The 27807-nt window shown below is 39.6% G+C and overlaps 2 protein-coding genes and 1 long non-coding RNA gene across 3 annotated transcripts; 2 read left to right on the top strand and 1 right to left on the bottom strand.

The window, feature by feature from the left end:
• Nucleotides 1-1887: 1887 nt before the first annotated feature.
• On the top strand, nt 1888-6456 carry LOC149384240 (TMV resistance protein N-like). Its single transcript, XM_089628005.1, has 7 exons — nt 1888-1936; nt 2168-2773; nt 2838-3254; nt 3359-4096; nt 4168-4497; nt 4597-5622; nt 5727-6456. The coding sequence occupies exons 2-7, from the start codon at nt 2189-2191 to the stop codon at nt 6276-6278; spliced, it is 3648 nt and encodes a 1215-aa protein (XP_089484131.1). The 5' UTR covers nt 1888-1936; nt 2168-2188; the 3' UTR covers nt 6279-6456.
• Nucleotides 6457-15320: 8864 nt separating this feature from the next.
• LOC149384239 (uncharacterized) lies at nt 15321-17020 on the top strand. The gene is made up of 3 exons (XR_016301904.1): nt 15321-15614; nt 16438-16537; nt 16925-17020. It is a non-coding gene; the product is annotated as an uncharacterized LOC149384239 (long non-coding RNA).
• A 1521-nt stretch (nt 17021-18541) lies between these two features.
• Nucleotides 18542-21182, bottom strand: LOC149384238 (uncharacterized). Its single transcript, XM_089628004.1, has 6 exons — nt 20135-21182; nt 19896-20000; nt 19485-19580; nt 19089-19325; nt 18662-18863; nt 18542-18578 (listed from the first exon to the last, which is right to left on the bottom strand). The coding sequence occupies exons 1-6, from the start codon at nt 21180-21182 to the stop codon at nt 18542-18544; spliced, it is 1725 nt and encodes a 574-aa protein (XP_089484130.1).
• Nucleotides 21183-27807: the final 6625 nt, after the last annotated feature.

The following is a 27807-nucleotide window of genomic DNA, read 5'->3' as shown; positions in this document are numbered from 1 at the left end:
CTCACATAATAGGGGATAGTTCCATGTATATCCCTATATGCTTTTAGTCAATGCTCTCCCTTGTTCCAATATTTTCAAGATTGCCACTTGGTATATGATAATACTTGCACGTCAAACTAGTAGTAGGTAGATCCATATATTCCACCAAAATCACAGATCTGCTCCTCTTTTCTTCCATGGCGTCTTCACTCACCCTCGTTTGATATGTAGCTGATTTTGAAACGCTCGGGTTTGTGATTGCGAATTCGGAGAAAAATGTATTTTTACTTTCCTTCACTAAATACTCATATCGCATCTCTGGTATATGCTGTTTTGGCTTGATTAATTTCATTTCCTTTTATTTTAGTTTGCAGAACACCAGTAAAAAATAATTGACGGGTTACAGATTTGTTTTTAGCTAACGGGAGTTTTTGCTAGCTTAATAATATTGAGCGCGTCAGTACGGTTCCAACAAAATCACCGATTTAATCTTTGTTTTGTTATAATATTATAACAATTATACATAATTTGGTTCTAGAGATGAAATTAGAAAATCCCTACAAAATTATATTTAATTTAGTATTTAAGGATTCGACGATCAGAAACATAAAAAATCTCCGCACTTGCGTTGACTGTCATAATTACGCCAAGGTGTTCTCGCGTGTTTACGGACGAGAGGTGGTCTTTAGAGGTCGAAATCGGATTCATCATTTTCGACATGGACAATGTTCTTGCAATGAGTATTGGTAGAGCATTTATCACTTTATCATACTTGATCCAAATGAAAAGTGGGGGATAATTATCTGTGTAGACTATTCTTGCAACAAACATCTACTAAAATAAAAATATGAATCTCACATAATAGGGGATAGTTCCATGTATATCCCTATATGCTTTTAGTCAATGCTCTCCCTTGTTCCAATATTTTCAAGATTGCCACTTGGTATATGATAATACTTGCACGTCAAACTAGTAGTAGGTAGATCCATATATTCCACCAAAATCACAGATCTGCTCCTCTTTTCTTCCATGGCGTCTTCACTCACCCTCGTTTGATATGTAGCTGATTTTGAAACGCTCGGGTTTGTGATTGCGAATTCGGAGAAAAATGTATTTTTACTTTCCTTCACTAAATACTCATATCGCATCTCTGGTATATGCTGTTTTGGCTTGATTAATTTCATTTCCTTTTATTTTAGTTTGCAGAACACCAGTAAAAAATAATTGACGGGTTACAGATTTGTTTTTAGCTAACGGGAGTTTTTGCTAGCTTAATAATATTGAGCGCGTCATTACGGTTCCAACAAAATCACCGATTTAATCTTTGTTTTGTTATAATATTATAACAATTATACACAATTTGGTTCTAGAGATGAAATTAGAAAATCACTACAAAATTATATTTAATTTAGTATTTAAGGATGATATTAATTTGGATTCGACGATCAGAAACATAAAAAATCTCCGCACTTGCGTTGACTGTCATAATTACGCCAAGGTGTTCTCGCGTGTTTACGGACGAGAGGTGGTCTTTAGAGGTCGAAATCGGATTCATCATTTTCGACATGGACAATGTTCTTGCAATGACTATTGGTAGAGCATTTATCACTTTATCATACTTGATCCAAATGAAAAGTAGGGGATAATTATCTGTGTAGACTATTCTTGCAACAAACATCTACTAAAATAAAAATATGAATCTCACATAATAGGGGATAGTTCCATGTATATCCCTATATGCTTTTAGTCAATGCTCTCCCTTGTTCCAATATTTTCAAGATTGCCACTTGGTATATGATAATACTTGCACGTCAAACTAGTAGTAGGTAGATCCATATATTCCACCAAAATCACAGATCTGCTCCTCTTTTCTTCCATGGCGTCTTCACTCACTCTCGTTTGATATGTAGCTGATTTTGAAACGCTCGGGTTTGTGATTGCGAATTCGGAGAAAAATGTATTTTTACTTTCCTTCACTAAATACTCATATCGCATCTCTGGTATACGCTGTTTTGGCTTGATTAATTTCATTTCCTTTTATTTTAGTTTGCAGAACACCAGTAAAAAATAATTGACGGGTTACAGATTTGTTTTTAGCTAACGGGAGTTTTTGCTAGCTTAATAATATTGAGCGCGTCATTATGGTTCCAACAAAATCACTGATTTAATCTTTGTTTTGTTGTTTAAGTGAGATACTCTCTTTTCTTCCATGGCGGCACCCAAGAAATACGACGTGTTTCTAAGTTTCAGAGGCGAAGATACACGCTATGGCATCACTGGTCATATCTTCAGAGCTTTAGATTGCAAGAAAATCAAAACCTACATCGACGACAAGTGCCTCAAGAGAGGCGACGAGATCACGCCGGCGCTTTTGGCAGCCATTGAAGCATCTCGGATTTCGGTGGTGGTCTTCTCAAAAGACTACGCTTCGTCATCATGGTGTCTGAACGAGCTTGTTCACATTCACAGATGTCGCCGTGAACTCGGTCAGGTCGTTATGCCCATCTTCTTCGAAGTAGATCCATCGCATGTTCGGAAACAGGACCAGGGAAGCTACAGAGATTCTTTCGAGAGACACGAAAAGAATCCCAAACACTCCAAGGACACCATAAAAGAGTGGAGGTCTGCTTTGGAAGCATCGGCGAATTTATCTGGTTCGCATTATTCGCGATCCAACCTTTTAACAAAATTCAGGTTATTATGTATTCGTGTATATTTCTGGATTTTCCATGGATTTAGTTTAGATTATATATTGATTCTTCTTTCCTGTTTTGGTTCTATATATCACTTCCAGTAAATTGCACAAAGTCAGTCAGTTTTAGCTGAAAACTCAGCTAATTAAATAACTGATAATTAAGGCTTTCTTGTACAGGAACGAGTCAGCGCTTGTCGAGGACATTCTGAACACTGTTCTGAGTACATTAAACAAACTTGCAATTCCAGTTGAAATTGATAATTTTGATGGCCTGATTGGAATGGAAAATCGCTTCAGAGAAATCAAATCTTTGTTGATGTCCGAAGTGCCGGGACTTCAAATAATAGGTATTTGGGGAATGGGTGGTGTTGGCAAGACAACCATCGCTGAAGCCGTGTTTTCTCGGCTTTCTACCGAATTTGAGAGCCACTACTTCCTGAAAGATGTTAGAGAATCGTCTGAGAAATACGGGTTAGAGAGGTTGCGAAACGAACTTATTGCTAGGTTACTAAGGGACGAGAAGTTGGATTCTGGATCACTGGTACCGAACCACACTAAAGATCGGCTCCGCCGGACAAAGGTATTACTTAGATTTCTATTATAAATTGTATGTCTGGTGTTTGCTGATATTCATTATACTCGAATACGACTAAAAAAGAACTAATTCTAATTATACTCTAATAGGTTCTGCTCATTCTGGATGACGTAAGCGAAAAACAGCAGTTGGAATATTTAATCGGCGATCATATCGGCAACGGAAGCCGCGTTATCGTAACCACTAGAGACGAATCAGCGCTTCGGGGGACCGACATTGATGGAGCAACGTTCATTAAATACGAGGTTGATGTCTTAAGTCTCGAGCAAGCCCTTGTGCTATTTCGTTTGAAGACTGACAAAGAGAATCCATTCCCGGAGGATTACGTGAAGGATGTTGTGGAGTACGTTGGAAGAAACCCATTGGCCATAAAGGTTTTCGGTTCACACCTTCGTTCTATGCGCAACCCGTGCATAGATAATTGGAAAATGGAATTGGACAAGCTCAAGGAGATTCCCCATGATAAAATCCTTGAGAAACTCAAAATAAGCTACGACGCTCTTGGCGAAACCGAGCAGAAGATATTTCTTGACATCGCGTGCTTCTTCAAGGGAAGGAAAAGAGAGTTTGTGGAAAGCATATTAAATAAGTGTGACTTCCACGGGACTACAGGAAGAGAAGGGTTTGGCCTCTTTGCGAATATAGGAATAGATGCTCTCATTGATAAGTCTCTGATAACCTTGGATGGTGAGACCAACAGTCTTGACATGCACGATCTGATGCAACAAATGGGTTGGGAAATTGTACGCCGAGAATCTGGAGAACCTGGTGAACGTAGTAGGCTTTGGAATTCTAAACATGCATATCATGTGTTCGAAAACGACACTGTAAGTACTCCTGCTTTATTTTTTTCTTCGATGATGGAAATAAAATCATATAACCTGTGTGATTGTTTTAGGGGAGTGCTGTAATTGAAGGGATATTTCTAGACGCCTTAAGCCTCGAGGAACATCTACACATGAAATCAAGAGTGTTTCAGAGAATGAAGAAGTTGAGGCTTCTTTCTATATCTAGTTCTCCCTATGATTTTCATTCCTACAATCTTGATGATGAGTCGGAAGTTTCTAAATTGGGAGTAGAGGCACTCGAATGTTTTCCCGAGTCACTTAGATATCTTGAGTGGGAGAAATACCCTCTAAAATCAGTACCAATAGGCTTCAGTGCACGTTATCTTGTAGAACTCAAGCTCATCCATAGCCAACTCGAGCAACTATGGCACGGAACACAGGTTTGTAATTAAAAACGAAAATAAAAAATCTATGTTGCCGAGTTTATTCATATACAAATCTCTCTCTAAAGTGCTCATTATTCATATATTTTGATACAGGAACTAGTCAACCTTAAAAGTATTGATCTAACAAGCTCCAAGTTTCTCCGTTACCTTCCAGATCTCTCTCTCGCGCCAAATCTCGAGGTGATAATTCTCGAACGCTGCTCTAGGTTACTTGAAGTTCCATGGGATGTTTTTGGAAAGCTCGAAAGTCTTTCATATCTCGATCTTAGCTACTGCGATAACTTGGGCTTCCTTGAGAGCATTGATGCAAGAGCACTGAAAACCCTTTCCCTTCAAGGTTGCCCTAAACTCACGACCTTGCCGTGGATAGCAAGCACAAGTCTCGTGACCTTGGATTTATCTTGGACTCTAATAGTGGAGTTGCCATCGTCTATCGGTTACATAAACACTATTTCCGAGTTGAGACTCGGTTGCTGCAGAAAGCTTGTGAGTCTTCCTCGAAGCATATCTCAACTACACCTTCTCAAAACCCTTTCTTTACGCGACTGCACAAGACTGGAGAGCTTGCCGGAGAGCATCTTTGATCTGGCGTCTCTCGTCAATCTCGATCTGTCCCAATGTCCGGCATTGACGAAGCTTCCAGAGATCACAAAAACAAACACTACTCTGGAAAAGCTTACGCTTTTGTTCTGTGAGATTACGTGCCTTCCCTCATCGATCGGGAATCTAAACAATCTCAAGCGGCTAAACCTGGGCTACTGCAGAAATCTCGAGTCTGTGGGAGATTTGTGTGGTTTGCAGTTGACACATCTCTCGCTGAAGGGTTGTGTGAAAATCCAACGCATATCGGAGCTTCCGTACACTCTCGAATGCCTCGATGCTTGGGGATGCAAATCCCTAGAGGAAGTGGTGCAAGTGTCGTGCGGACAAGGACTTTATGAAAGGACAAGAAATAGATTCTGGCATCGTTCTCGCAAAGTTACGTTCAGCACTTTCGACACTACGCGGTTTGACAAGTGTTCGCGTTTGAATCAGCGATCACAAGACAACATTATAACCGCGTTCCAACTCAAAGTCTTGCACATGGCCTCTCATTACTACGCAACAGCTAAATGGGAGGTAATCCCCTCTTTTTTATTAATATATATATTTTTTTAACAATCCAAAGATTCTACAATTAAAAGCATAGAAAAATAAGTATTGTGCTAAAATCTTACATCTAGGTCAAAACGCTCCCTGCGGTGACGGCTGTTTTCCCGGGGAGTAACATTCCATATTTTTTCGACTTCCAGTGTGAGCATTCCACAAATGAGTCGCATTTTGTGACGGTTTCGCTCCCAGATGACTGGCGCAGCGAGGGCATAATGGGATTTGCATTGTGCACCGTCTTTCACGGCCATTGTACAAATGTTCATTGCAAAATCGAGTTCAAAGTAAAAGACAAGGCTTGCCCCGAAACGACCGCTGTTTTTTCGGCGTTTGATGCGTGGGAATGCTGCGGTGGGTTTGACGAGGATTTTTTGCGGGGAAATGTGGTGATGTGGTACAAGCACTTTGACTACAGTCACCTCCATGGCCGCGCCGTCGAGGCCTCCTTCAGGTTCTGGCTGGAAGAAGACCTTTTCGAAGATTTCTCTTACGGACGCTGCCAAAGCCACCCTCCAACAAAGTGTGGGGTCCACATCTTGCGCGCCAAGGACTTGAAGGATATGAATCTGATCCACGGTGACGACAACGAGATCAGTGATAGGAAGCGTCCGTGCGAGGAGGAATGAGCAGCATTCTAGAAGAACTATACGAGGAGGAATTTTTTTCAAGTCTAGGAGAAATGTTGCTCTCCCCTGCAACACCAACATTTTTATTTTAAACTCAGAAAGCGAGCTGTTTGTTACACCAACACCCGCAGACTGGAGTGCTTCCAAAACTGAGACGGGAAGATGCCTAATGATTAGGCTGAGATTCTCGAATTATTATTATTATTATTATTATTTTGTGTGTGTGTGCGCGGGCGCGCGCGCTCAAAATGCACTAGTTTATTGAGTGCAAACACTTGGAACTTTTCTATGTTCTCTGTCATGTGTCATTTGTTAAAAGAAACAAAAGATTTCTATTAGAAATTGAGCACGACCAACCGCCCGAGCACCATATCTCTCAACCAATATGGAGCATGGGTATGAATCATGCGACCTTTCGTAGGGGTGGTGTTATAGAAAGAAAAATATATATATATATATATATATATATATAGAGAGAGAGAGAGAGTATTGTAAGTTGTAACACATACATAGAGGCGGCTGATTCCAATTTTTAAAGCGCGTGGAACAAAGGGTCGTTATCGACGTATGACGCTGAAGGAAATCAGGAGGAAACCCCTTTTTCTCTCTTAGAACTCTCAAGTAGTAATCGAAATCCAGCAACAGCAATGACAAGGATCATGAAGATACATTTCTCGTCTTTCTTCAGTAGCAAAAACAACTGTGAATTTTGTTCCCATGGCGTAGGTTGAATCATTTTTTTGAGTCTTCAGATAAACAAAGCAGTTGCCCTTTTCGGAAAGGTCGAAGAAAGACTTCATCCTATTAAATAAACATGAACATTAAATATTCCAAATTTAAAGCAGATTTGAAATTTGATTAGTAAGAGTGCATTTGAAACTAAACTGATGTAAAGCTAATTTTTTAACAATAAAAAAATACTATGAATCAGACAAAGTAAGACTTGCACACATGGCTTGAATGATTTTTCAAATATATTTATATTGAAAAAGTCAACAAAAGTAAAACAGTTTATAGCTATACTTCCATTCCTCTATAATCATCTTCACCATAATTGGATCAGCAGTGACAAATTTGATTAATCAAATGAAAGTAAGAAGAAGAAAATCTTACCAAGAACAACAATTTAATGATATTTTAAAGTGAAAAAATGTGGTGGTAAGATTGAGTAAACTTGTCAACTTACTTTTTTGGTTGCGTCAACAAAGTCGGACACAGAACAAGAAAATATTTGTTCAGCCATCGCTCAAAACAGTGGCTGAAATTAACCCGGACGAGTCTTGAACATCCACCTCAACTCTTAGCCTAGTATAGAAAATTAAGTTAAAGTATTATTATTAGTGTACAATAGTGTATTTAAACCTGAATAGATATGAACTCCCAAGTGATGTGAACGCGAAGCTACTGTTATAAACTCGAGAGCATCGCTTGAACTGTTGTGCTTCCTCGGTTGGAGAAACAAATAAATCGTACTAGTCATGAGGTACTTCGTTAAGCTTCAATGTCACAGTTCCATTGGAGCAACACAAGCCCTGTCTTTCAAATTGAAATAACAAAGCCCCACAAAGCGCACAAACGGTCGGCTCCTCAAGGGTGCTAGATTTCGCAGGAACCACATTCAGGTTAAAGTCATTTTGTTTCCTCGTTCTGGAACTTTTGCGCTGTGACGAAGATGAAGAACCTATATATTGCAAGACAATCAAGATGACAAACTTAATATCCACGTCATAGACACATGCATAATATTACGTATATAATTAATACAAATAAATAGGAATACAAAAATCAGTAAGACGAGGTCGTAAGATTACATAGCATATGATAAACGCAACGAAGATTGTTGAATAAGTATACCACATTGGAAAAGGAAGCGAGAAATGAATATACACAGTAAATCAGAAGATTTACAGTTTAGTACTCGAAATAACCTGGTATTGGGTTTGAAGAAGTTCCTTCATGAACCATTAATGTTTTGCAAATTTGTTGCCTCCCTGGAATTCTCTAGGGCTCTTCATTGATGAAACGACTTCTTTTGTGCTTTCTTTTTTCATTTATTAAGAAAGACCTTCTCTTTCGTGCAGCAGTCGCTAGCTGGAGTCTCTGTAACTTTTGTGGATCCACGCTAGTCGCAAGAGGTGAGTCATGAGAAAGTATTTCAGTAGAATAACATGTAGTCTTAACTATAGAATCAATGGATGCATTAACAATCGGAGCAGCACTTATTGAGGAGTTAAATGTTTTTTTTTTCATTTTCTCATTTAACAAGCATGTGCGTATTCTACGTGCGTTGGCCGTTTGGCTGTGTTTTTCTTGATCTAGTGGTGTTCGAGGAAAAGAACGTATAGTGTTAGGCGTACAAGTAGGAAATGCATTAATAGTTGTAGTAGCAGTTTCATTAATTATTGAATGATCAATTTCAGGTACAATGTTTTTTTGTTTTTTTGTTTTTTTTCTTCTCGTGGACATTGCTTAAGAAATTGCTGAAGATCCTAGCGAATTCACTGCAGCTATGTCAGAAGAATCTGTAAGTTAAGGTAAAACTGAAGTGAAGAAATTGTCGTACAGTAAGCAGCTTTCATTTTTTTTTCTTTTGTTATGGACAAACAAGGTAGGTAAAAATAGCTTGAATGAAGAAATTAAAAAATGTAATGCTAGAGCCAGGAATCAGATCTTTAGCTCCAATGGCATAACACTATTTTTGAGAAAAACAAGACTTAAGATTTACATCCTAAGTTTCTGTAGACTAAAAATATACTGCCAAAGTACAAGGTCTGTAGACTAAAAATAGACTGCTAAACCACAACTTCTTATTATATTACCAATTATGAAAGGGAAAAAGCAAGAGTTTTTATTCACTAAAAATATAATAAAAATATGTGTTGTGGTTAATGATATGCTTTTACGAAATGGAAAAACATCAGAATATTACATTATGGGAAAATATAGGCAAATGCTTCTCATCATTCTAAGAATTTGTAGAAAGGCTCAAGCGGCAATTCCCAAGGTTGCCAAGGAGACCTGAAAGTTAAATGGAAGCAAGATTATGACTATAACAAGAACAAACAAATCAAGATTGGTTAATAAGTATTCAAAATTAGAAACCAAGCAATAGAGGACTTTGCACAATTATTGTGTACTTATTGCAGCTATGAAAGTGTGCATTTCTATTGGGTTTGATTCTAATATAGTATCAGCACCGGGGTAGCTTTATGTTTACCTCTAAAAGGAGAAAGCAAAGAGCTCACCGAGGACACGTTGCTTGGCCTGATTCTATGAAGAAATTGTAATCAAACTTGGAGTTGAGGTAAAATCTCTATCAAAATCTAGTTGAATGTGTGCCGTCCAACTTGTACAAAGCCACAACAGGTCTATAAAAATGTGAATTCATATATACATCTGGTTCTTGAGGAGTGAGTGACACACCACATTGATTCTGAGATTGTGTTAGCCATCAACAAGTACAACAGTCCTTCATCAAAATGACACAATGCATTGTCAAAATAAAACTCATTCTTTTATTTATTTTTATTTTTCATTCAAAAACACAACAGCTAAGAACAATAAACAAAACGAAGTGAGGAAAATCATATTCATCAACACAGCATAAAATCACTCATCATAGAACAAGCCGTAAAGCGATGAACAGTAATGGAAAAAACAATAAAATAAATGTTTAAATAGTGAAGGTTCGAATTGAAGATTTCACTACTAGAAATATGACATTTAGCGACGGAAGTATTAGCGACGACTTAATCGTCGCTAATAAATCGTCGCTAATCACCCTTTTAGCGACGACTTTCCCGTCGCTAATTTTTTGGTGCCAAAACTTCTAAAGTTTGGCGGCAAAGATAATTAGCGACGAATTTATCGTCGCTAAATGTGTAAATTCGTCGCTAAGTTCGCGGGGAAACAATTAGCGACGATTAAATCGTCGCTAATAGTTTGGAATTAATTTCGAAATTTAACGAAATTCAAAGAGAGAAAAATCCCCCCAAAATAATTTAAATGAAATGATTTAGCGACGATTTTATCGTCGCTAAATGTGTAAAAATATATTAGCGACGAGGAAATCGTCGCTAAATGCCTGGTTTATGAACTGAAAATTTAAGTTGATTTAGCTACGAAATTTAAAGACATTTAGCGACGATTATATCGTCGCTAAATGTCTTTTAAATACCAGATCGCGACCCAGACCCCTCATTCGCTCCCAAACCCTAAAATCGAATTTTTCTCTCCGTTTTCTTCTCCTCCGCCGTGTGCCTCCTCCGCCGTGTGCCGCCGACGCCGTCGACGCCGATCTCTACCTCCCCGGTAAGTCTCTCTCTCCTCACTTCTCTCTCTCTCTCTCCTCACATCTCTCCTTACCTCTCTCTCTCCCGGCCCGTTGCAGCTCCTTCGCCGCTCCGCCACTACTCCACTACTCCGCCGCCGACGCCGTAGCTGCGCTCCCCGCTTCCCCGCGCCACGCGTCTTGTCCTTGACCGAAGGTAAGTTTTTTTTTTATATAAGTTTATATATATATATATATCTATATATTAATTATTTATAGAATTAATATATTAGTTATATATATATTAGTTATTTATATATATATAACTTTATTTATATATTAGTTATAAATGGTAATGAATTAATTAGTTATAAATGTAAATGATTTAATTAGTTATATTTACATAATTTATATTTATTGAATTATATATTTGTTATAAATTTTATAAATTATAAATGAATTAATTAGTTATAAATGAGTTATATGTTTGTTATAAATTTTATAAATATTTAAATTAGTTAGTTTATGAAATGGTAAAATTATGTAAAAACATGTAAACACAATGGTAAAATTATAAAATTAGTTAGTTATAAATGTAGTTAGATATATATAACTTTATTTATATATTAGTTATAAATGGTAATTAATTACTTAGTTATAAATTGTTTATGTAGTTTATGTATGAATTAAAGGTAGTTTAACGAATTTTTTGTAGTTTATGTATGAATTAACGAATTAGTTAGTTTAACGAAAATTAGGTAGTTTATGTGAAATTAATTAATTGGTTTGGTAAAATTGTAAAATTAGTTAGTTACAAATGGTAAAATTATGTAAAAACATGTAAAAACAATTAGTTTATAAATTAATTAGTTGATTTGGATTATGAATTTTAATAATCGAACCACTGAGGTTGGATTTATTGTTAGTTTTAGGATGTTTCTATGCAGGTTTTAAAGTTAAAGGCTGATGCCGGGTTGTTAAGTTTATAGGGGAGGTTCTGCCGAAATTTCGGTAGGATCGTATTTTGTTTTGAATTTCAGATGGCTGCGGCTACAGGAGCTGGAGGCAGCGGAGGCGGGGATGACTTCTTAACCCGTCTCCCGAATTATTGCCAGTCGGCGCCCGTACGTGATGGCGTCGAAGAAGAAGACGAGCATATCGAACCGGCCGTGCGTGGGCCGACGGTCGGCCTTCGATCTGAGCGTGCACGGCGCCCCGGGGTGAAGGAAGTCGTCGTTTATAACGAGGAGTTTCAGTCGTTCTTGCAGCCAGAGCGTGAGATGGATCCGGATCTCGCGACGTTCGCGAACACTCTCGGGTTGCTCGCCGAAGTCTACGGTTCGGAGGCTGGGACGTCGCAACCAGGATATGTCTCGCAGGAGGTGTTGACATCGACCCTCGCCGCGTTAGCCGAGACAATACAGAGTCAGGTGCCCGGCCTCAACCTTAGCTCGTTCATGTCCCAATTTTCGCAGAGTTCGCAGCAGGCTCCGTCATCCCACAGCCAGCAGACTCCGACGGCCGGCGTCCACACTCCGACGGGCGGCCAGCAGAGGACTCCCGACGCCAGCCAGCAGACTCCGACGGGCGACGTCCACACTCCGACGGGTGGCCATCAGAGGACTCCCGACGCCAGCCAGCAGACGACGCCCGGCGGACCAAGTCAATCTACTCCGACGCCGCAGCCTGCAGAACTTCAGCGCCAGCAAAAGAGCGTTTCACGTCGGGGAGGAGGAAAACGAGCGGCGGGACGACAAAACAAACGTCGCGAGTAGTTTTTATTTCTTGATTTGGATAATATAATTTAGTTTTTATTTCTTGATTTGGATAATATAATTTAGTTTTTATTTCTTGATTTGGATAATATAATTTAGTTTTTATTTCTTGATTTGGATAATATAATTTAGTTTTTATTTGATTTTTCATTTTAGAATTTCATAAAAAAAAATAATTAACGACGAGAAAAATAAAAAAATTAGGGACGAAATTAGCGACGATTTTGTCGTCGCTAATTCACGCGGGAAATTTTCGCGCGTGAATTAGCGACGACAAAGTCGTCGCTAATTTCCTGTTTCAAAATGGAAAAAAAACTTCTCGTCACGACATTTAGGGACGACTATTTCGTCGCTAATATCGTCGGTAATTATTTAGCGACGAAAAAATCGTCGCTAAATATATTTAGGCACGCACATTTACCGACGATTATTATCGTCGCTAAAATCGTCGCTAAAGAGAATTAGCGACGATTATGGGGTTTTTAGCGACGAAAAAAATCGTCGGTAAATGTCGTATTTGTTGTAGTGTTTAGGGATTCAGAGAAAATGAGGAACTCTGAATAATGAATTGCATATCAAAGAAGTAAAATAGTATGGGTATATATAACCCTAATACAACAAAAAAGGAAATAAAGAAAAAGGAAATAATCCTAAATACAATAATAATAATAATGACTAATATATTATTATATACGCTAATATCCCCCCTCAAACTCACGATGCTACAGCAATAAGCATTGAGAGTTTGTCAGCTAAGAAGCGGAAGCACGAAGTGGAATGAGCCTTCGTAAATAAATCGGCAATCTGAAGCGAAGAGGGAACATATGGCAATGTGATTGTACCAAGCTGTAGATGATGGCGGGTGTAATGACAATCAACTCAATATGTTTGGTTCGCTCATGAAAGACCGAGTTACGAGCAATCTGAATGGAACTCTGATTATCACAGTATAACGGCGTAGGATGATGAAGAGTGACACCCAGATCAGCAAGTATCCAGCGTAACCAAACAATCTCACATGTAGTCGTAGCCATAGCGCGATACTCAGCTTCAGTGGAAGAGCGAGAAATAACATCCTGCTTCTTGCTCTTCCAAGAGATGAGTGAATCTCCAAGGAAAACACAGAATCCAGTGGTGGACTTGCGATCCGTAAGATCACCAGCCCAATCGGCATCAGAGTAAGCGCGCAACTCTAATGAAGACGAGGAGGGGAACAATAGACTCTGAAACTGAGTACCACAAGATACCTGAGAATGCGCAGAACGGCAGCCCAATGAATTGTGGTAGGAGCAGTGACAAACTGACTGACAATATGAATAGCATGCGCAATACCAGGACGAGTAACCGTGAGATAAACCAAGCTTCCAACCATCGTGCGGTATAGACTGGGATCGGGCAGAGGAGACCCATCAGATGAAGAGTAGCGTGCATTGGTTTCAAGAGGAGTATCAACGATCCTGTTGTCAGTGAGACGAGCGCGCTCAAAGAGATCTGATATATACTTTGACTGAGATAAAAGGTAGCCCTTTGGAGAAAAAGTCACCTCTATACCCAAAAAGTAACGCAACGAACCCAGATCTTTCATAGCAAAGCACCGAGCCAAGTCAGACTTCAACGATTCAATCCCATCATAATAATCGCCGGTAATAATCATGTCATCAACATACAAGGACAAGAAGATACGACATGTACTTGTATGCTTAACGAACAAAGCGGAATCGTGCTGACTAGGAATGAAACCAAGGGAGGTGATCACAGTGGAGAACTTCTCAAACCAAGCTCGGGGAGCTTGTTTTAGACCATAAAGAGCTTTGCGCAGCTTGCACACATGACCGGGCTGATGCGCGACACCAGGAGGGGGTGTCATGTAGACCTCCTCGTGAAGATCACCATACAAGAAGACATTCTTCACATCCATCTGAGATATCTGCCAACGATGTACGGAAGCCACTGCGATCAGAGCGCGAATCGTCGTCATCTTTGCGACTGGTGCAAAAGTCTCTTCATAATCCATACCATACTCCTGAGAATAACCTTTAGCAACAAGACGGGCCTTGTACCGCTCCACGGACCCATCTGATTTGGTCTTGATCTTATAAACCCAATGAGAACCGATGGCCCGCTTCCTTGACGGCAACGGTACGAAGTCCCAAATGTGGGTCTGATGTAGAGCAGTAAGTTCCTCAGCCATAGCAGTCTGCCAAAGGGGGTCAACAACAGCCTCTCTATAGGACAAAGGCTCAGACAAAGAGTGAAGAGACACGAGAAAGGAAACAAAAGTGTGAGACCCGACTTTTGTACACGTCAGCCTCTGTAAAAATTTCCTCTCATTAATAAATAAAGGAAATTTTGTTCTCTCTCTGTTGAATGAATTATAGAAATTCACAATCTCTAGTTTAGAATGATCGGAAATTTTCTCCCTATACTTTCTCGTTTCACGTTCTAAGTGGAATTTTAGAATTTCGAAAGAAATTCATAATAAATTTGGATAAATCAATAAGGAAATGATGAATTTCGATAATCCGAATATAAGGAAAAGGATTTTTGAAAGCACTTGAATGTTGGAATAAATTTAAGTGCTTGAGAACGAAGGAAATAATATTTAAGGGTGACGAAATTTCGGAATAAGGATACTCGAGTAAACTCGATAATTATTTTCCGAATAAAATTACTTGGAATGTACTCGGAGATTTAAAAATCTCAAGAGTGAAAATAAATTCCGAAATCCCTTAAATATATATATTCAAGGTAACGAGAATTAATGAGAATTTTCTCGGTTATTTTTCGAGATTATTTTCAGTTAATTAAGGACAAGATTGTGAGATTTTATTTTGAAAGGACTTATGTGAAACAAAATGAAGGACGAGATTGAAAGAAAAACTTATAGAGGGGTCGTTTGGTTTGAAACGTGGCCTAAGGAATGGCTGCCACGTAGATATTATTTTTTTCTCTCCTCCTCTAATATTCGGCCACCTCACCATTTCTCTTTTTCTTTCTTTCTTTTCTTCTCTTATTCTTCCTGTCCCGCGCACACACTGAGCACACCTGCAAAAGAAAAAAAAAACTCGGCCATCTCCTTCAAGCTCCACCGAGCCTCACCATCACCGCCATTTCTTTCGCTCTTCTTCTTCCTTTCTCCTCTTCGCGCGCCATCAAGCCACCGAGCCACGTCGCCGCGCGTTCACGTCGAGGAAGCAACTCCGCCGCGAGCTCGCCGTGGCCACCGCCCGAGAAAGAGACACCGGGAAAGAGAGATAGCACGCCGAGGAGTCCAAATTCACGAAAATCTTGGTAAGGAAATCAAACCCGAATGGATTTGTGAGATCTAGGGTTCTAAGATTCGAATTTGGGGGTTTGTGGTTCCGGGTTGAATTCAGTGAAATTGGTTGGTTTTATATGATGTTGGAGCTCGATTATTGATGTTGATGGCTTGATTTTGTTCATTGAACTCGAATTTCCTTGTTTTGGATTGAATTTGGCCGAAAATCTCATGAACTAGGGTTTGAAGAGTTCAAATTTTAGGGCTTTTAATCTATGGGGTTAGTTTGATGATTCTGAGACTTTTTGTGGCTTGTTTGGTGTTCGGGTATTGTTTGAGATCGCTGTTTGAATTTTGTTTGAATTTCGGACGAATTTTTAGTTAATTTACTTGTCTTGGCCGTGTGAATTCTTTGGGTTTGGTTGAGGAATTCTGTTTGTTGCTGTTATGAGGCTGTGATGAGATTTAGGAATTCTGGATATTTGGATTTGACTGTTGTCTTGGTTAAGTTGTTGTTTTGGCCGAGTGTTTTGTCTTGGCCGAGGGCTTGTTTTGGCCGTGTAAGAATGTTGGCTTGCTGTTTGGAATCTGTTTGGTATTGTTAATGTTGATTCTGGGTTGGTAATTGCTGGGTGACGATTTTGAATCGAATATGTATCTAGGCTCGTTGAGTTTCGTTATAAATCACGGGTTGTTGAGAACGATTTTTGGTTAGTGTGGATTCGTATTACGTTTGCTTGAATTGATTTGGGTTCGGGTTTTAAGTCGTGAGATCGGGATTCGAATTTTGGAAATGGATAAGAGTTTGGGAATCGTGAATTAACTCGTTATCGGATTTCCGCGATTTGATTACAGATTTGGACGGACGAGCGGGAACCGGCAGAGTCAAAGGCAATGAAGCCGGAATTTGAAATTTTCGAGAAAAGAGTTATCGTAGTTAAAGCTCGATAAACTCGTGAGTTTTTTTAAAATCGCTTATAGCGTTTAAATACTCTTGGATTTGATTATGTAATGTATTTTCTGTATTTAAATAAATAATTTATGATTATTTATTTAACAACGTTTAATAATTTAATTTAATTATTCGCTTTGGAATTCTCGGTTACTTTTTATTCGGATCAATTTATTTAAGACTCATAAGCATATTATTGGATTTTATTTCGTATTATTCTCGATACGAAAATACGCGAGTCTTGAATAAGTTTGACTTCCGAAAAACCAGAGAATAATAAATTAAATTCTCGAATTCCGAACCGACTCGAATCTAATCCCGACAACGAACCTTATATTTTCAAGTAGTTTCGAATCCAATAACTAACGAAGTTTCAACTGCGGATTCTAGTTCTCTCGACGCTTCAGGACGTGCTAAAGGTCTCGGGAAGCGTGTAAAGCAAAGTGTCCTCCGAAATTCATCAAGTTCTCCGACGAACTATTCCGGGTAAGTGGGATTTAGGGGTGAGTCGCCAAAAGGGGAATGGTGCCTAGTAGAATAATTGTTTATGTTTATTCGTTTAATCCTAAAACCAAGAGGAATCCTCAGTTAGACAAGACGACCGAATAAGGCTTCGGCCACTAACTAATAAGATAATAAAATGATAGAGTTAAACGATTAGTGGGTTAAGAACCTTGAAGCCTTTAAACTATGTTAGGCTTCTGTAATAGATTTTACCCCATATGTCCTGATGAGGAGGACAACAGGAGGAGGAAAGACGGTATCCTCCGGATTCAATCCCGAGAGGAACTGTTCTAGGAAGAGGTCCAGCTTCACAGCTGTTGACAATTCTTTCTAAAATACTTAAAAGAGCCATACAGTGAGATTAATAATGTTAATGACGGGTTTCACCCCGATAAGATCTCCTCATATAATAAGATAGACAGGTAGGCTGTAGACAGCTCCTGTAAAACATAATGAACCCTTGTCGGCAATGTAGCGGGTGGCATTCCCAAAGGCCCTTTAATGGGAAGTCGATGGGTGGCTTCAGGTGAGTCGACGGGTGGCTTACCTGTCCTGAGGGAAATATGAAACCCTGGAGTAACCAGGGATTGGTGAGGGTTTGATTCCCTCCACCAAACACGCGTTAAGGCCCTCCTACATGTGCTAGTGGATCCCAGACGTTAGAACTTCGGCCTTCCGAGGACTAGGCTCGAGTTCTCAGAATGGTTTACTCATCTCTTATGAACGGCTGCGAACTGAAGTGTTGATTGGCCAGTCCACTGATGTAAGGCGTCGGGATGAGTGAGATGGATGAGTTCCTAGGAAATTTATTGTTAGCCGAATTCCTATATGATTATGTGATTGATTGTTTTAGAACTGAGTTCTAAAACTATATATATGCTTCTGTTATTGAATAATCTTTCGCTATGCTACTTGAATGATTGAACTTCTTTATTCTTCTGAAACTGTCATTTGAGTTCATCATCTGCATCTATGCATCTCATGTAATAGTAGGTTACATATCCTACTTATTGAGTCGGTGTGAGTCACCCCATAAATCCCTCTTCTTGTAGATAAAGGAAAAGCTCAGGCAAAGCAGGAGTGTTAGTCAAGGTAGATCTCATGACGACCTGTGACATAGGAAGTGTCTTTTTAGAGAATGGGTATCAGGTTTTTGAAAACCGAGCTTGTATGCCCGTGAAAGTTTTTATATAGCTTTTGTTTGAACTCTTATAATATAATAATGTTTAGATAACTGGCCCGAAACTCTTTTTACGTTTTGAAACTCGGTTAGCACGATTATGGTCCCGTGCTTACGAATAGTAAGCTAGGGTAGTCCGCATTTTTGTAACTCTTTTAGAAGCGAAAATTTTTACCGGTTTTTAGCGGACTAGCTCTAGGAACCCTTGCTATTCCTTATATGTAAATTAATTTTATTTCCGTTGTTTAATAAACGTTTTGTAAATGACGTTTGAAAATGTTTTACGTTTATTTCGTTTGAAAATATAAATGGTTATGAAAATATTATGGGAAATGTTGTGATCCGAGGGCGACGGGTGTCCTGCAGGTCGTGACAAAAAGAGGTAAGAGTATGAAGAACAGGCAAAATCAGGAAGTTTAGTGGACTTACGAGGACGGATGGACTGATGCAGAGGAGGATGATCCGCAATCTCAAGTGATGGCTGAGCAGTCGTAGCAGGAAGGGTCAGAGGCGTGCGTGTCTCAGGAACCAAAGTATCAGTGTGTACAACCTCATCGGTGTCGATATCAAAAGGATCAATGCGAATAAGATCATTCTGAGCCATGCTTTGAGAACTAGCGGGAACAGAGAAGAAAGAAATATGCTCTAAAAACACAACATGACAAGAGACATACAATTTCTGACTAACCGGATCAAAACAACGATATCCCTCTTGACCAACACCATATCCCAAAAAAACACACAAAGCAGACTTATGAGACAATTTATCGCGCTCGACGTGAGGTCGGAGCATGAAACAAGTGGAACCAAAAACACGCAAAAAGGCATAATCAGTGACATTTCCAAACAACTTTTCGAAAGGGGACAAACCTGAATTATAAGAGGTTGGGATTCTGTTTATGACATAGGCAGCGGTATGGATAGCTTCCCCCCAAAAAATACTAGGAACCTCGGTAGACAGGAGGAATGAGCGAGCAATCTCAACGAGGTGATAGTGTTTCCTTTCAGCTACACCGTTTTGTTGAGGTGTGTCAGTACATGAGGTTTGGCGGATAGTCCCATCGGAAGCAAGTAACTGGGAAAAATCGTTAGAAGTATATTCACCTCCTAAATCACAACGAAAACATTTAATGACAGCAGAATGTTGTGTTTTGACGAGGGCTCTAAAATCACGATAAATGCTCAAAAAATCATATCTACGCTTCATTAAATAAACCCAAGTGTAACGAGTGAAATCATCAACAAATGAAACGTAGTATATAGAACCACCCTTAGTAGACACGGGAGCAGGTCCCCACACATCAGAATGCACAAGATCAAACGGAGCAAGAGAAGACGAAACACTTTTATGAAAAGGTAAAGCTGAAAATTTTGCAAGTTTACAACCACTACAATCAGAAATATCCTGGGAGTTCAAATTTCCTAAAACTCCCGTAGAAACCAAAAAACGCAAACGAGACGCTGAAACATGACCCAAACGAGAATGCCACAAATAAATGTTTGACGACAAATAACTCAAACGAAAAGAAGATAAATCTACACTAGAGGCAGCCACATCCGTTACTTTAAGTTCATCCAAGACGTAGAGTCCCCCCTGCTGACGGCATGTCTCAATCACCATCTGAGATCGCGGATCCTAAACACAACAAGATGAAAAAGAAAAAATGACTACGAAACCAGAATCGGTCAATTGACTAACAGACACAAGATTTAAAGCAAGACTAGGAATATAGTAGACATCAGGAATGGAAATATGGGATGTAACAACAGAACCAAAACCCTCTGATGGCATAGGGGTGCCATCAACGGTCATAATGAGTATGGAGGAATGAGGGACAAAGACACAAAAGATGAAAAATGAGGGGATATATGGTTGGAGGCACCCGAATCAAGTATCCAAATGGAGGATTGTATACCTGAGACTGACGATGAGGACAAACCTTTAGAGGAAGAGGCTGACATGGCATGAGACTGAGAGGCAAAGAACTGTTCAAACATGTACGGGTCCACAGATGGGGCAGCAACGTCGTTGGTGGGCGGAGGTGTCGGACTAGGTGCCCACGGAGCTAATGCACGAGGTGCCCACAGAGCCGTCGAACGGGGTGCCCACGGAACCGTCGGGCGAGACTGAGGCTGGGTTGGGCGTTGTTGTTGTTGCTGCTGCGGCTGTGCTCTGTCCCTGCCTAACTTCGGACACTGAGCCTTCCAATGTCTCTTCTCTTTACAGAAGGCACACTTATTCAGAGGGAGTGATGACCTGGGCGTACTACCATCAGGAGAACGGTACGGGGCAGCAAGGACAGCAGGCACCGCAGGTGATGGACTCTCCTTGTCAATCTTGGACTTGAGACAAACCTCTTCGGCCAACAGCTCGTTGACCACAGAATCAACAGAAGGAAGAGGACTGCGGTGAAGAATCGCACCACGCAATCCCTCAAAGTCGTCACGAAGGGCCAGCAGGAACTGAACCAATCGCTGCTCTTCACGCCGAGAGATGTAAGCCGACACTGCCCTCAATTCAGCCAACTCAGTCAATGCCAACTGATCCCACAATGAGGACATGGCAGAATAGAACTCTTGAATACTCAAACCGTTTTGCCGAAGCGCACGAACATCCATCTCCAACTGATACTGGTTGGCAAAATTAGACTGAGCATAGAGTCTCTCTAGATGTCCCCAGACCTCTTTCGCAGTCTCGTACTTCGCCAACTGAGCACCGTTCGAGTGGGTAACAGAATTGTTAATCCACGTGATAATTTTTGCGTTGTCAGACTCCCAAACATCAATCGAAGTTGCAAAATCTTCAGCATTCTCATCGGTAGGCTTACGACGCACACCCGTCACATAACTCCACATCGATTTTCCACGCAAAAAATTCCTCATAACATAACTCCAATATGAGTAATTTTTGCCATCCAGTTGAACACCAATTGCCTGAAGGGAATCAAATCTACGACCCGCCATATCAAAAAAGCACAAATCCAAACACTCCAAAAAACGAAATCCAGACAAACAGAGAGAAACCCCCAAATCGAAATCCGAAAACGAAATCAACAACGCATCCAAACAGCACCAAACCGATGAACATGATAATCACTCAACCAATTACGACATCCACAAATCAAGAAAAGGAGGCGAAAATACCAAAGATCCGCGAACACCGTGCTTGGTATATTAACTTTCTTCAATCAATTATCAAAAGCCATGAATGGAGAAGATGGCTTTGATATCATGAAAATTTAGGGATTCAGAGAAAATGAGGAACTCTGAATAATGAATTGCATAGCAAAGAAGTAGAATAGTCTGGGTATATATAACCCTAATACAACAAAAAAGGAAATAATCCTAAATACAATAATAATAATAATGACTAATATATTATTATATACGCTAATACGAATTACCATTGATGTTCCTCAGCTCGTCCAAAAGAAAAGCTGGTCTACACTTCTTTGCCAAATATTATTTAAACTCAACGACCAGAATTTGACTGACCTTAAGAATTGTGGAGGATGTGTTCTTGGCTGCACAATTAGAACTCTTGCAGCCATGGGATCGAGCAGAAGAACAAGAAGGTGGCGGATTGTATTGTCTGTACGAGCTCTTCTATTTCATTATTTGTTTGCTAGGATCACTGTTGGCCTGTGTAACTAACAAATGTTGATTTCACTAATGGTAATTCTTCACCGCATTTTGGAATGATATATCTCAGTATTCCTATTAATAAATCACAATCTTGAAAGCTTAGTGTACTTCACACATATGCAAATAGTACGTCTTCATTACCGGACAACAAATTTGTCTCCGTAAATTCATAATTTATCATATAAAGTCTAAAAATTGAGTAAACAGAGGTTGTATCTCGCAGCAGTGCCGAATCTGAACTACGATCCATAGCTCATGGAATTTGTGAATCAATATCGTATAACAAATTAATAATCAATACCAACTCATGTTTCATTAGAGTAGTACCTGGCGATGTCCTTTTTGATAGACCAGACAAAGTGGTGTTCCTCCGTGCAACTTTGGAGAAAGTCGACGTTCCTGAGCCAGACACTGAAAATGAATTCAAACATTAATGTCGATTAAGAACCTGGGTTCTTCTTGTGATTCCTCTATATTCAATAAGGCAAATCACACTTCTCTAATACTTTGATTTTACCATTTTCCTATAACTTATAATTCGTTGTTTAAAAAAAAAGCTCACCTAGGAGAGGGTTTCTAGCCCGAGCCTGCAACGAAATCGCCGCCGGAGGTGAAGTTTGAAGGAGATTAGATTGGAAAAGAGCTGACCATGGAGTTGTGGCAAAATCTCGATCGAAGTCAAATCTTCTTTTTTTATATATGCTGGTATGGTTATTTTTTGGAGAGGAAATTGGAATTGTAAAAAGGAAGAGGAAGTGAGAAGGTTACGAGAAAGAGAGAGCCCCAATATTTTGTCTTCATCATTTTATTAGGAACTTTTCCTAGGAAAACGAAAAAATAAGAAGTTGGAAGGTCATCAGTGTGTTTCACCATCGCATAGGAATAGCCATAAAGCAAAAAGAAGTGGAAAAGTCATCCGAGACCCAATTGTTTATCTTCAACTTTTTAACTTTTTGTTAGGAAAATTTAATTTTTTAGGGAAAAAAGAAGATTAAGTTGTAAGGTTGCGTGAGATGTTTGAGCAAAAATAGAAGGTCGCGTGAGATGATTCTTTTCTTTAGAATTTCCATGTGTCACCCATAGGAACAACCACGTGTCAGCTTCTGAAGAAAAGTTGGAAGGAGCGTAGCTCTTTATTATCTATGTTATAGATATCTTGTAACCTCCGTGTATAAATATACAAAAAAATTAGCAAAATAGTCAACTCAAACGTTGGGATTTGCTAAATAGCCAAGGTTTTGTAAATATTAAGTAAATAGCTACTCGGATGACGTGGCCCAATTAGATATTTTTTCAATTCCGAAATCTTTCCTTTTAGAGTTTTGAATTCTGAAAATATTTGAAATTTGAATTTTTTAGGCTTTCCGAAACTTTAAATTTGAACTGACCGAATTTATGTGTGAACACGATTTAGTTGTTTAATTATTTCCTTATATATAGCAACTGAATTAACGTGGCTGTGCATTGTTATTTTGTTTCCTTATATATTTGATTTTTATTCCTTATTTACTGTTTTGATTATTTCTTTACTTTTTAGTTTGATCTTCCTTAATAGATGTTATATTGCCAAGCGCTCATAAATTATTCAAACGTCTGAAAATATCACCAATCCACAAGATGTCTGGGTTTTCTCTGAATGAATCAGATGGTGTATTCTTTTTTCTTTTTCTTTTTTTTTTTTGAAATTTTAGGCTACTTTCGCACCGGTTTACATAAAATTACTATTGTATTTACGTATATTTACTGTCACTGTTATGTTGCAGTTAAGCTTTTTGAACGTCAATGGCTGGAAAACCATAATCCATTGTCAGGTGGTGTAAATACATAATGTAATCAAAATTATTTACAAACTGTTTTCAGTAGACGGCGTTATTGTGAGCGCCTTATTTCTGACGGCAGTTATTTTTGTTCTCGCCTTCGTGGTTGAGCTCTATTAACCATGTTTTCAGTAAATACGTGTTAATATTCCAATTTCATTAGATATAACAAATTCATAACTTGACATATTCAGCAGTAAATACATGGAAATATTTTCGTCACAACTTTTTAATTCACATTTTCGACAGTAAATACACGTTTTAACAAAGAAACAATAACATCTAAAATACCTAGACATCATATTCCTTTTCAACAACATCACACCTAAGTCATTGACATATACATGCACACATTTTTCCTTTTAATTAGACCACAAGCCATATATAACTCGTCCACTAGTAAATATACACAAGTCATTGACATATTATGCAGTAAATATACACACACACACACACACACACATCAAAATCGCCAATTTTCCAATGCCATTCACAACACCCTGACACAATACCAAACCTTGAACAATACATCTATTATTGATATGAAGGCATCATAACAAGATATACACATCAAGCTATTTAAAACCCGAACTCCCAAATCTCGTCTGAAAATTTCTAGGGTTTAAGGCAAAAATCTAGGATTATGAATAAGCTATACACGAATATTAACAACTATTAACAATACATGAATCTTTATCCCAGAGGAAGATGACTAACACAAAATCCATGTTTTTCCAAAATCGAACAAAAAAACCCAGATTTATCTTTCCATTTTGTGTAAATCTATGTCGGAAATTAGTAAATACTAGTTAAAATAGCAAGAACATCTACATTTGCATACCAGATATATTTGCTGCTGCCAAAATCGTTCGTCGGAGATGTTGGACAGGTTTTCGTCGGGGAAGAGGCCAGAGGTTTTTTTTTTTTTTGGAGAGCTTTTTTTTTTCTTAACCGAGAGATAATGGAGGTGAGCAGTTTTGAATGTGATTTAATCACCTCGATTCTCGGAAATCATGATTTCCCTGGATTTTTTTTTAATATTAATCAGGAAATGGAGAATGGGCGGGAAAATTATTTGGGCATTTTAGTAAACTTGGACGGATAATTAAATATTGCTGGCTATTTATTTAATATTTACAAAACTTTGGCTATTTAGCAATTTCTAAGGTTTGAGTTGGATGTTTTGCTAAATGTACCTCTTCATAATATCAGGAAATAAAAAAATATCTCTTATGCAGTGTTATTATGAATTATTCTCTCAATTAATTGCTTTTATGGTATCAGAGCTATCAAAGGCAATTTTTCTGATTGAGATAAATTCAATTATTTTACTATGGAAACTAATGGAATGAGCAGAGACGGTTCTGATGCCCCTTCGGAGGCGTCTCTACCTGTCTCTAAAATTGTTCCCACTGCTTCTGAAAACTCCCTTTCCTTACAAATTACTAGCTTCAAACTCCTCGGCCCAAACTACCTTCACTGGTCCCGCTCAGTCCAACTAGTCATCCGAGGAAAAGGAAAATTTGGCTTCGTCGATGGTTCCATCACTTCACCACCAACTGCTGATCCCTCGTTCGCCGATTGGGGCATTCAGAACTCGATGGTCATGGCATGGCTCATCAACTCGATGGAAGAAAGCATAGCCGAGATCTACCTTCTTTATCCCACGGCCAAATCCATCTGGGATGCTGTTGCTTTGGCGTATTCTGATCTCGAAGATTCCTCTTAGATGTTCCACCTCCGAACTCGGTGCCGAAACCTAAGGCAAAATGAGAATTCAGTTACTCACTATTTTAATTCTCTTACCAGATTATGGCAGGAATTAGATCTCTTCAACCAACCTACCTGGAAAGATCCATCAGGGATCTCTACATGAAAATGCTCTCCAAAGATCGTGTCTATGACTTCCTTGGAGGCTTAGATTCGTCCCTTGATGGTGTGCGTGGACGCATTCTCAATCTAAAGCCATCGCCGATTATCAATGTGATCTTTGCTGAGATTCGAAGAGAAGAACATAGGCGTAAAGTCATGTTGGGACCCCCTAATTCTCTCCTGCCTACTTCAGATGTCTCAGCTATGATAGCTCAGAATTCTGACTCCCGGGGACCAAAGAAGACTGCCCTCTGGTGTGAACATTGTAGCCGGCCGCACCACACTAAAGCTACTTGCTGGAAGCGCCATGGAAAACCAGCAGACTGGGTTCCACGCAGCCATCGTTCGTCTGAAAATTGGAGTAATTCCAACAGCCAGAAATCAGAAACAAGTGACTCTTCAGAGGCCATGTTCTCAAAAGCACAGATGGATCAAATTGGTCAACTCTTTACCTCTTCCACATCATTAATGGCTCATGGTAAAATTGCTTCCGCTAGCACTAATCTGGATCTTATTGGTAAGTCTTGGATTGTTGATTCTGGTGCTTCACAACATATGACAAGAACTCGCTCTCTTTTTTCATCTCTTCATCCTTATTTTGGAAATCATACGGTCATTTTCGCTGATCAATCTAGTTCTCGTGTCACTGCCATTGGCACATGCAGTTCAATTAACCCCTGATTTTATTCTCAGAAATGTCCTATATGTGCCTAAATTATCATACAACCTGATTTCCATTAGACAAATCACATTTGATTCCAATTGTTTTGCTTACTTCTCTCCCACAACTTGTCTTTTTCATGATCGGGTCTCGGGGAAGACGATTGGGCGTGCTAATGAAAGTTCCGGGCTTTACTTCTTCTTAAGTGCGACTTCCATGTGTCACACGGTTCACATATCATCCACCCTTAGCCGTAAAGAAAAAAATAATCCATCTTCATCAAAGACTTGGTCATAGTTTTTCTTATTTAAGACGTTTATTTCCATTGTTATTTCATTCCTCCGATGTTTTTGAATGTGAAGTCTGCCGGTTTGCAAAACATACCCGGGTCTCTTTTCCGCTTCATACTTATTGTGAGTCTTCTCCGTTTTCATTGATCCACAGTGATCTTTGGGGTCATTCACGGATTCCCTCTATTTGTAATAAAAAAAATGGTTCATTTCTTTTATATTGATGATCATTCTCCTGTTTCTTGGATTTATTTACTACGAGATAAAACCGAAGTGGTGCATATTTTGTTCTATTTTTTATAACATGGTCTGTACTCAATTCAACACCAAAATTAAAGTTTTACGGTCTGACAATGGTACCGAATATTTCAACTCACTACTACAAATATAGGCATCGGGTGCGACGAAAGTCGCACCCAATGCCCAAAATGTCGCACCCGAAAGTTCTTCGGGTGGGACTTTAGGTGCGACATTGTCGCACCCAAAAATCCGTCGCTAAAGGCTTCGGGTGCGACATGTCGCACCTAAAAGTGTCACATATTAGGTGCGACATTTTTTGGTGCGACATGTCGCACCCAAAGTCGCACCTATTTAGCTTCAGAAAATATAAAAAAAAAACGAGTATTAGGTGCAACATGTCGCACCTAATACGTTATTTTAATTAAAAAAAATAAACGGCCGCCGAAGGCGAGGCCGGCGAGGGAGGAGGTAGAGGAGGGGCAGCGAGGAATGAGGCGTTGTGACGGGGCAGACACGGTCGTCGCGGTCTTGGGCGGCGGAGGTGCTTAGCGGAGGTGCTTGGTGGCCGGGGCTGAGGTCGTCGGCCGACAGATCTGAGAAAGAGAGTGAGTTACCTAGAGAGAAAGAGAGCGAGAAAGAGAGTGAGCGAACTTACTTAGGCTTGGCGGCGAGGAGAAGCGGCGGCGAGGAGGACGGGCGGCGAAAAGGATATGGGCGGCGGCGAGGAGGACGGGCAGCGGCGAAGAGGATGGGCGGCGGCGCGGAGGAGAGGCGACGAGCAGAGGGACGAGAGAGAGAGAAAGCGATGGAGAGAGAGAGAGGGAGAGAGAATGAGAGAGACATGAGGAAGAAGAAGAATGAGCGGTATTTTATAATTTTAACCTAATACTTTTAGGTGCGACATGTCGCACCTAATGCTTATATTGGGTGCGACATGTCGCACCGGATACTAAAAAAAAAGCTTTTCAGTTCAGGACAGTTAAAAAGCCCGCCTAAAATTTTTAAAACTTTTAGGTGCGACATGTCGCACCGGATAGTATTGGGTGCGACATGTCGCACCCGAT

The sequence above is a fragment of the Urtica dioica genome, chromosome 10 (genome assembly GCF_054948205.1).
Source record: "Urtica dioica subsp. dioica isolate 48M chromosome 10, U.dioica_male_clone48M_v1_H2, whole genome shotgun sequence".
NCBI classification, from domain to species: Eukaryota; Viridiplantae; Streptophyta; class Magnoliopsida; order Rosales; family Urticaceae; genus Urtica; species Urtica dioica.
This window is presented reverse-complemented; position numbering and strand designations above follow the sequence as displayed.

Coding starts and splice junctions, on each gene's coding strand:
- LOC149384240 (XM_089628005.1), top strand. CDS start 2,189: ATGGCGGCACCCAAGAAATACGACGTGTTTCTAAGTTTCAGAGGCGAA. Junction 2,774..2,837: donor GTTCTATATATCACTTCCAG/TAAATTGCACAA, acceptor CTGATAATTAAG/GCTTTCTTGTACAGGAACGA. Junction 3,255..3,358: donor ATCGGCTCCGCCGGACAAAG/GTATTACTTAGA, acceptor ATACTCTAATAG/GTTCTGCTCATTCTGGATGA.
- LOC149384238 (XM_089628004.1), bottom strand. CDS start 21,182: ATGGCGGGTCGTAGATTTGATTCCCTTCAGGCAATTGGTGTTCAACTG. Junction 19,326..19,484: donor TCCCGTGTCTACTAAGGGTG/GTTCTATATACT, acceptor GTTGTGATTTAG/GAGGTGAATATACTTCTAAC. Junction 18,579..18,661: donor GATCATCCTCCTCTGCATCA/GTCCATCCGTCC, acceptor CACGACCTGCAG/GACACCCGTCGCCCTCGGAT.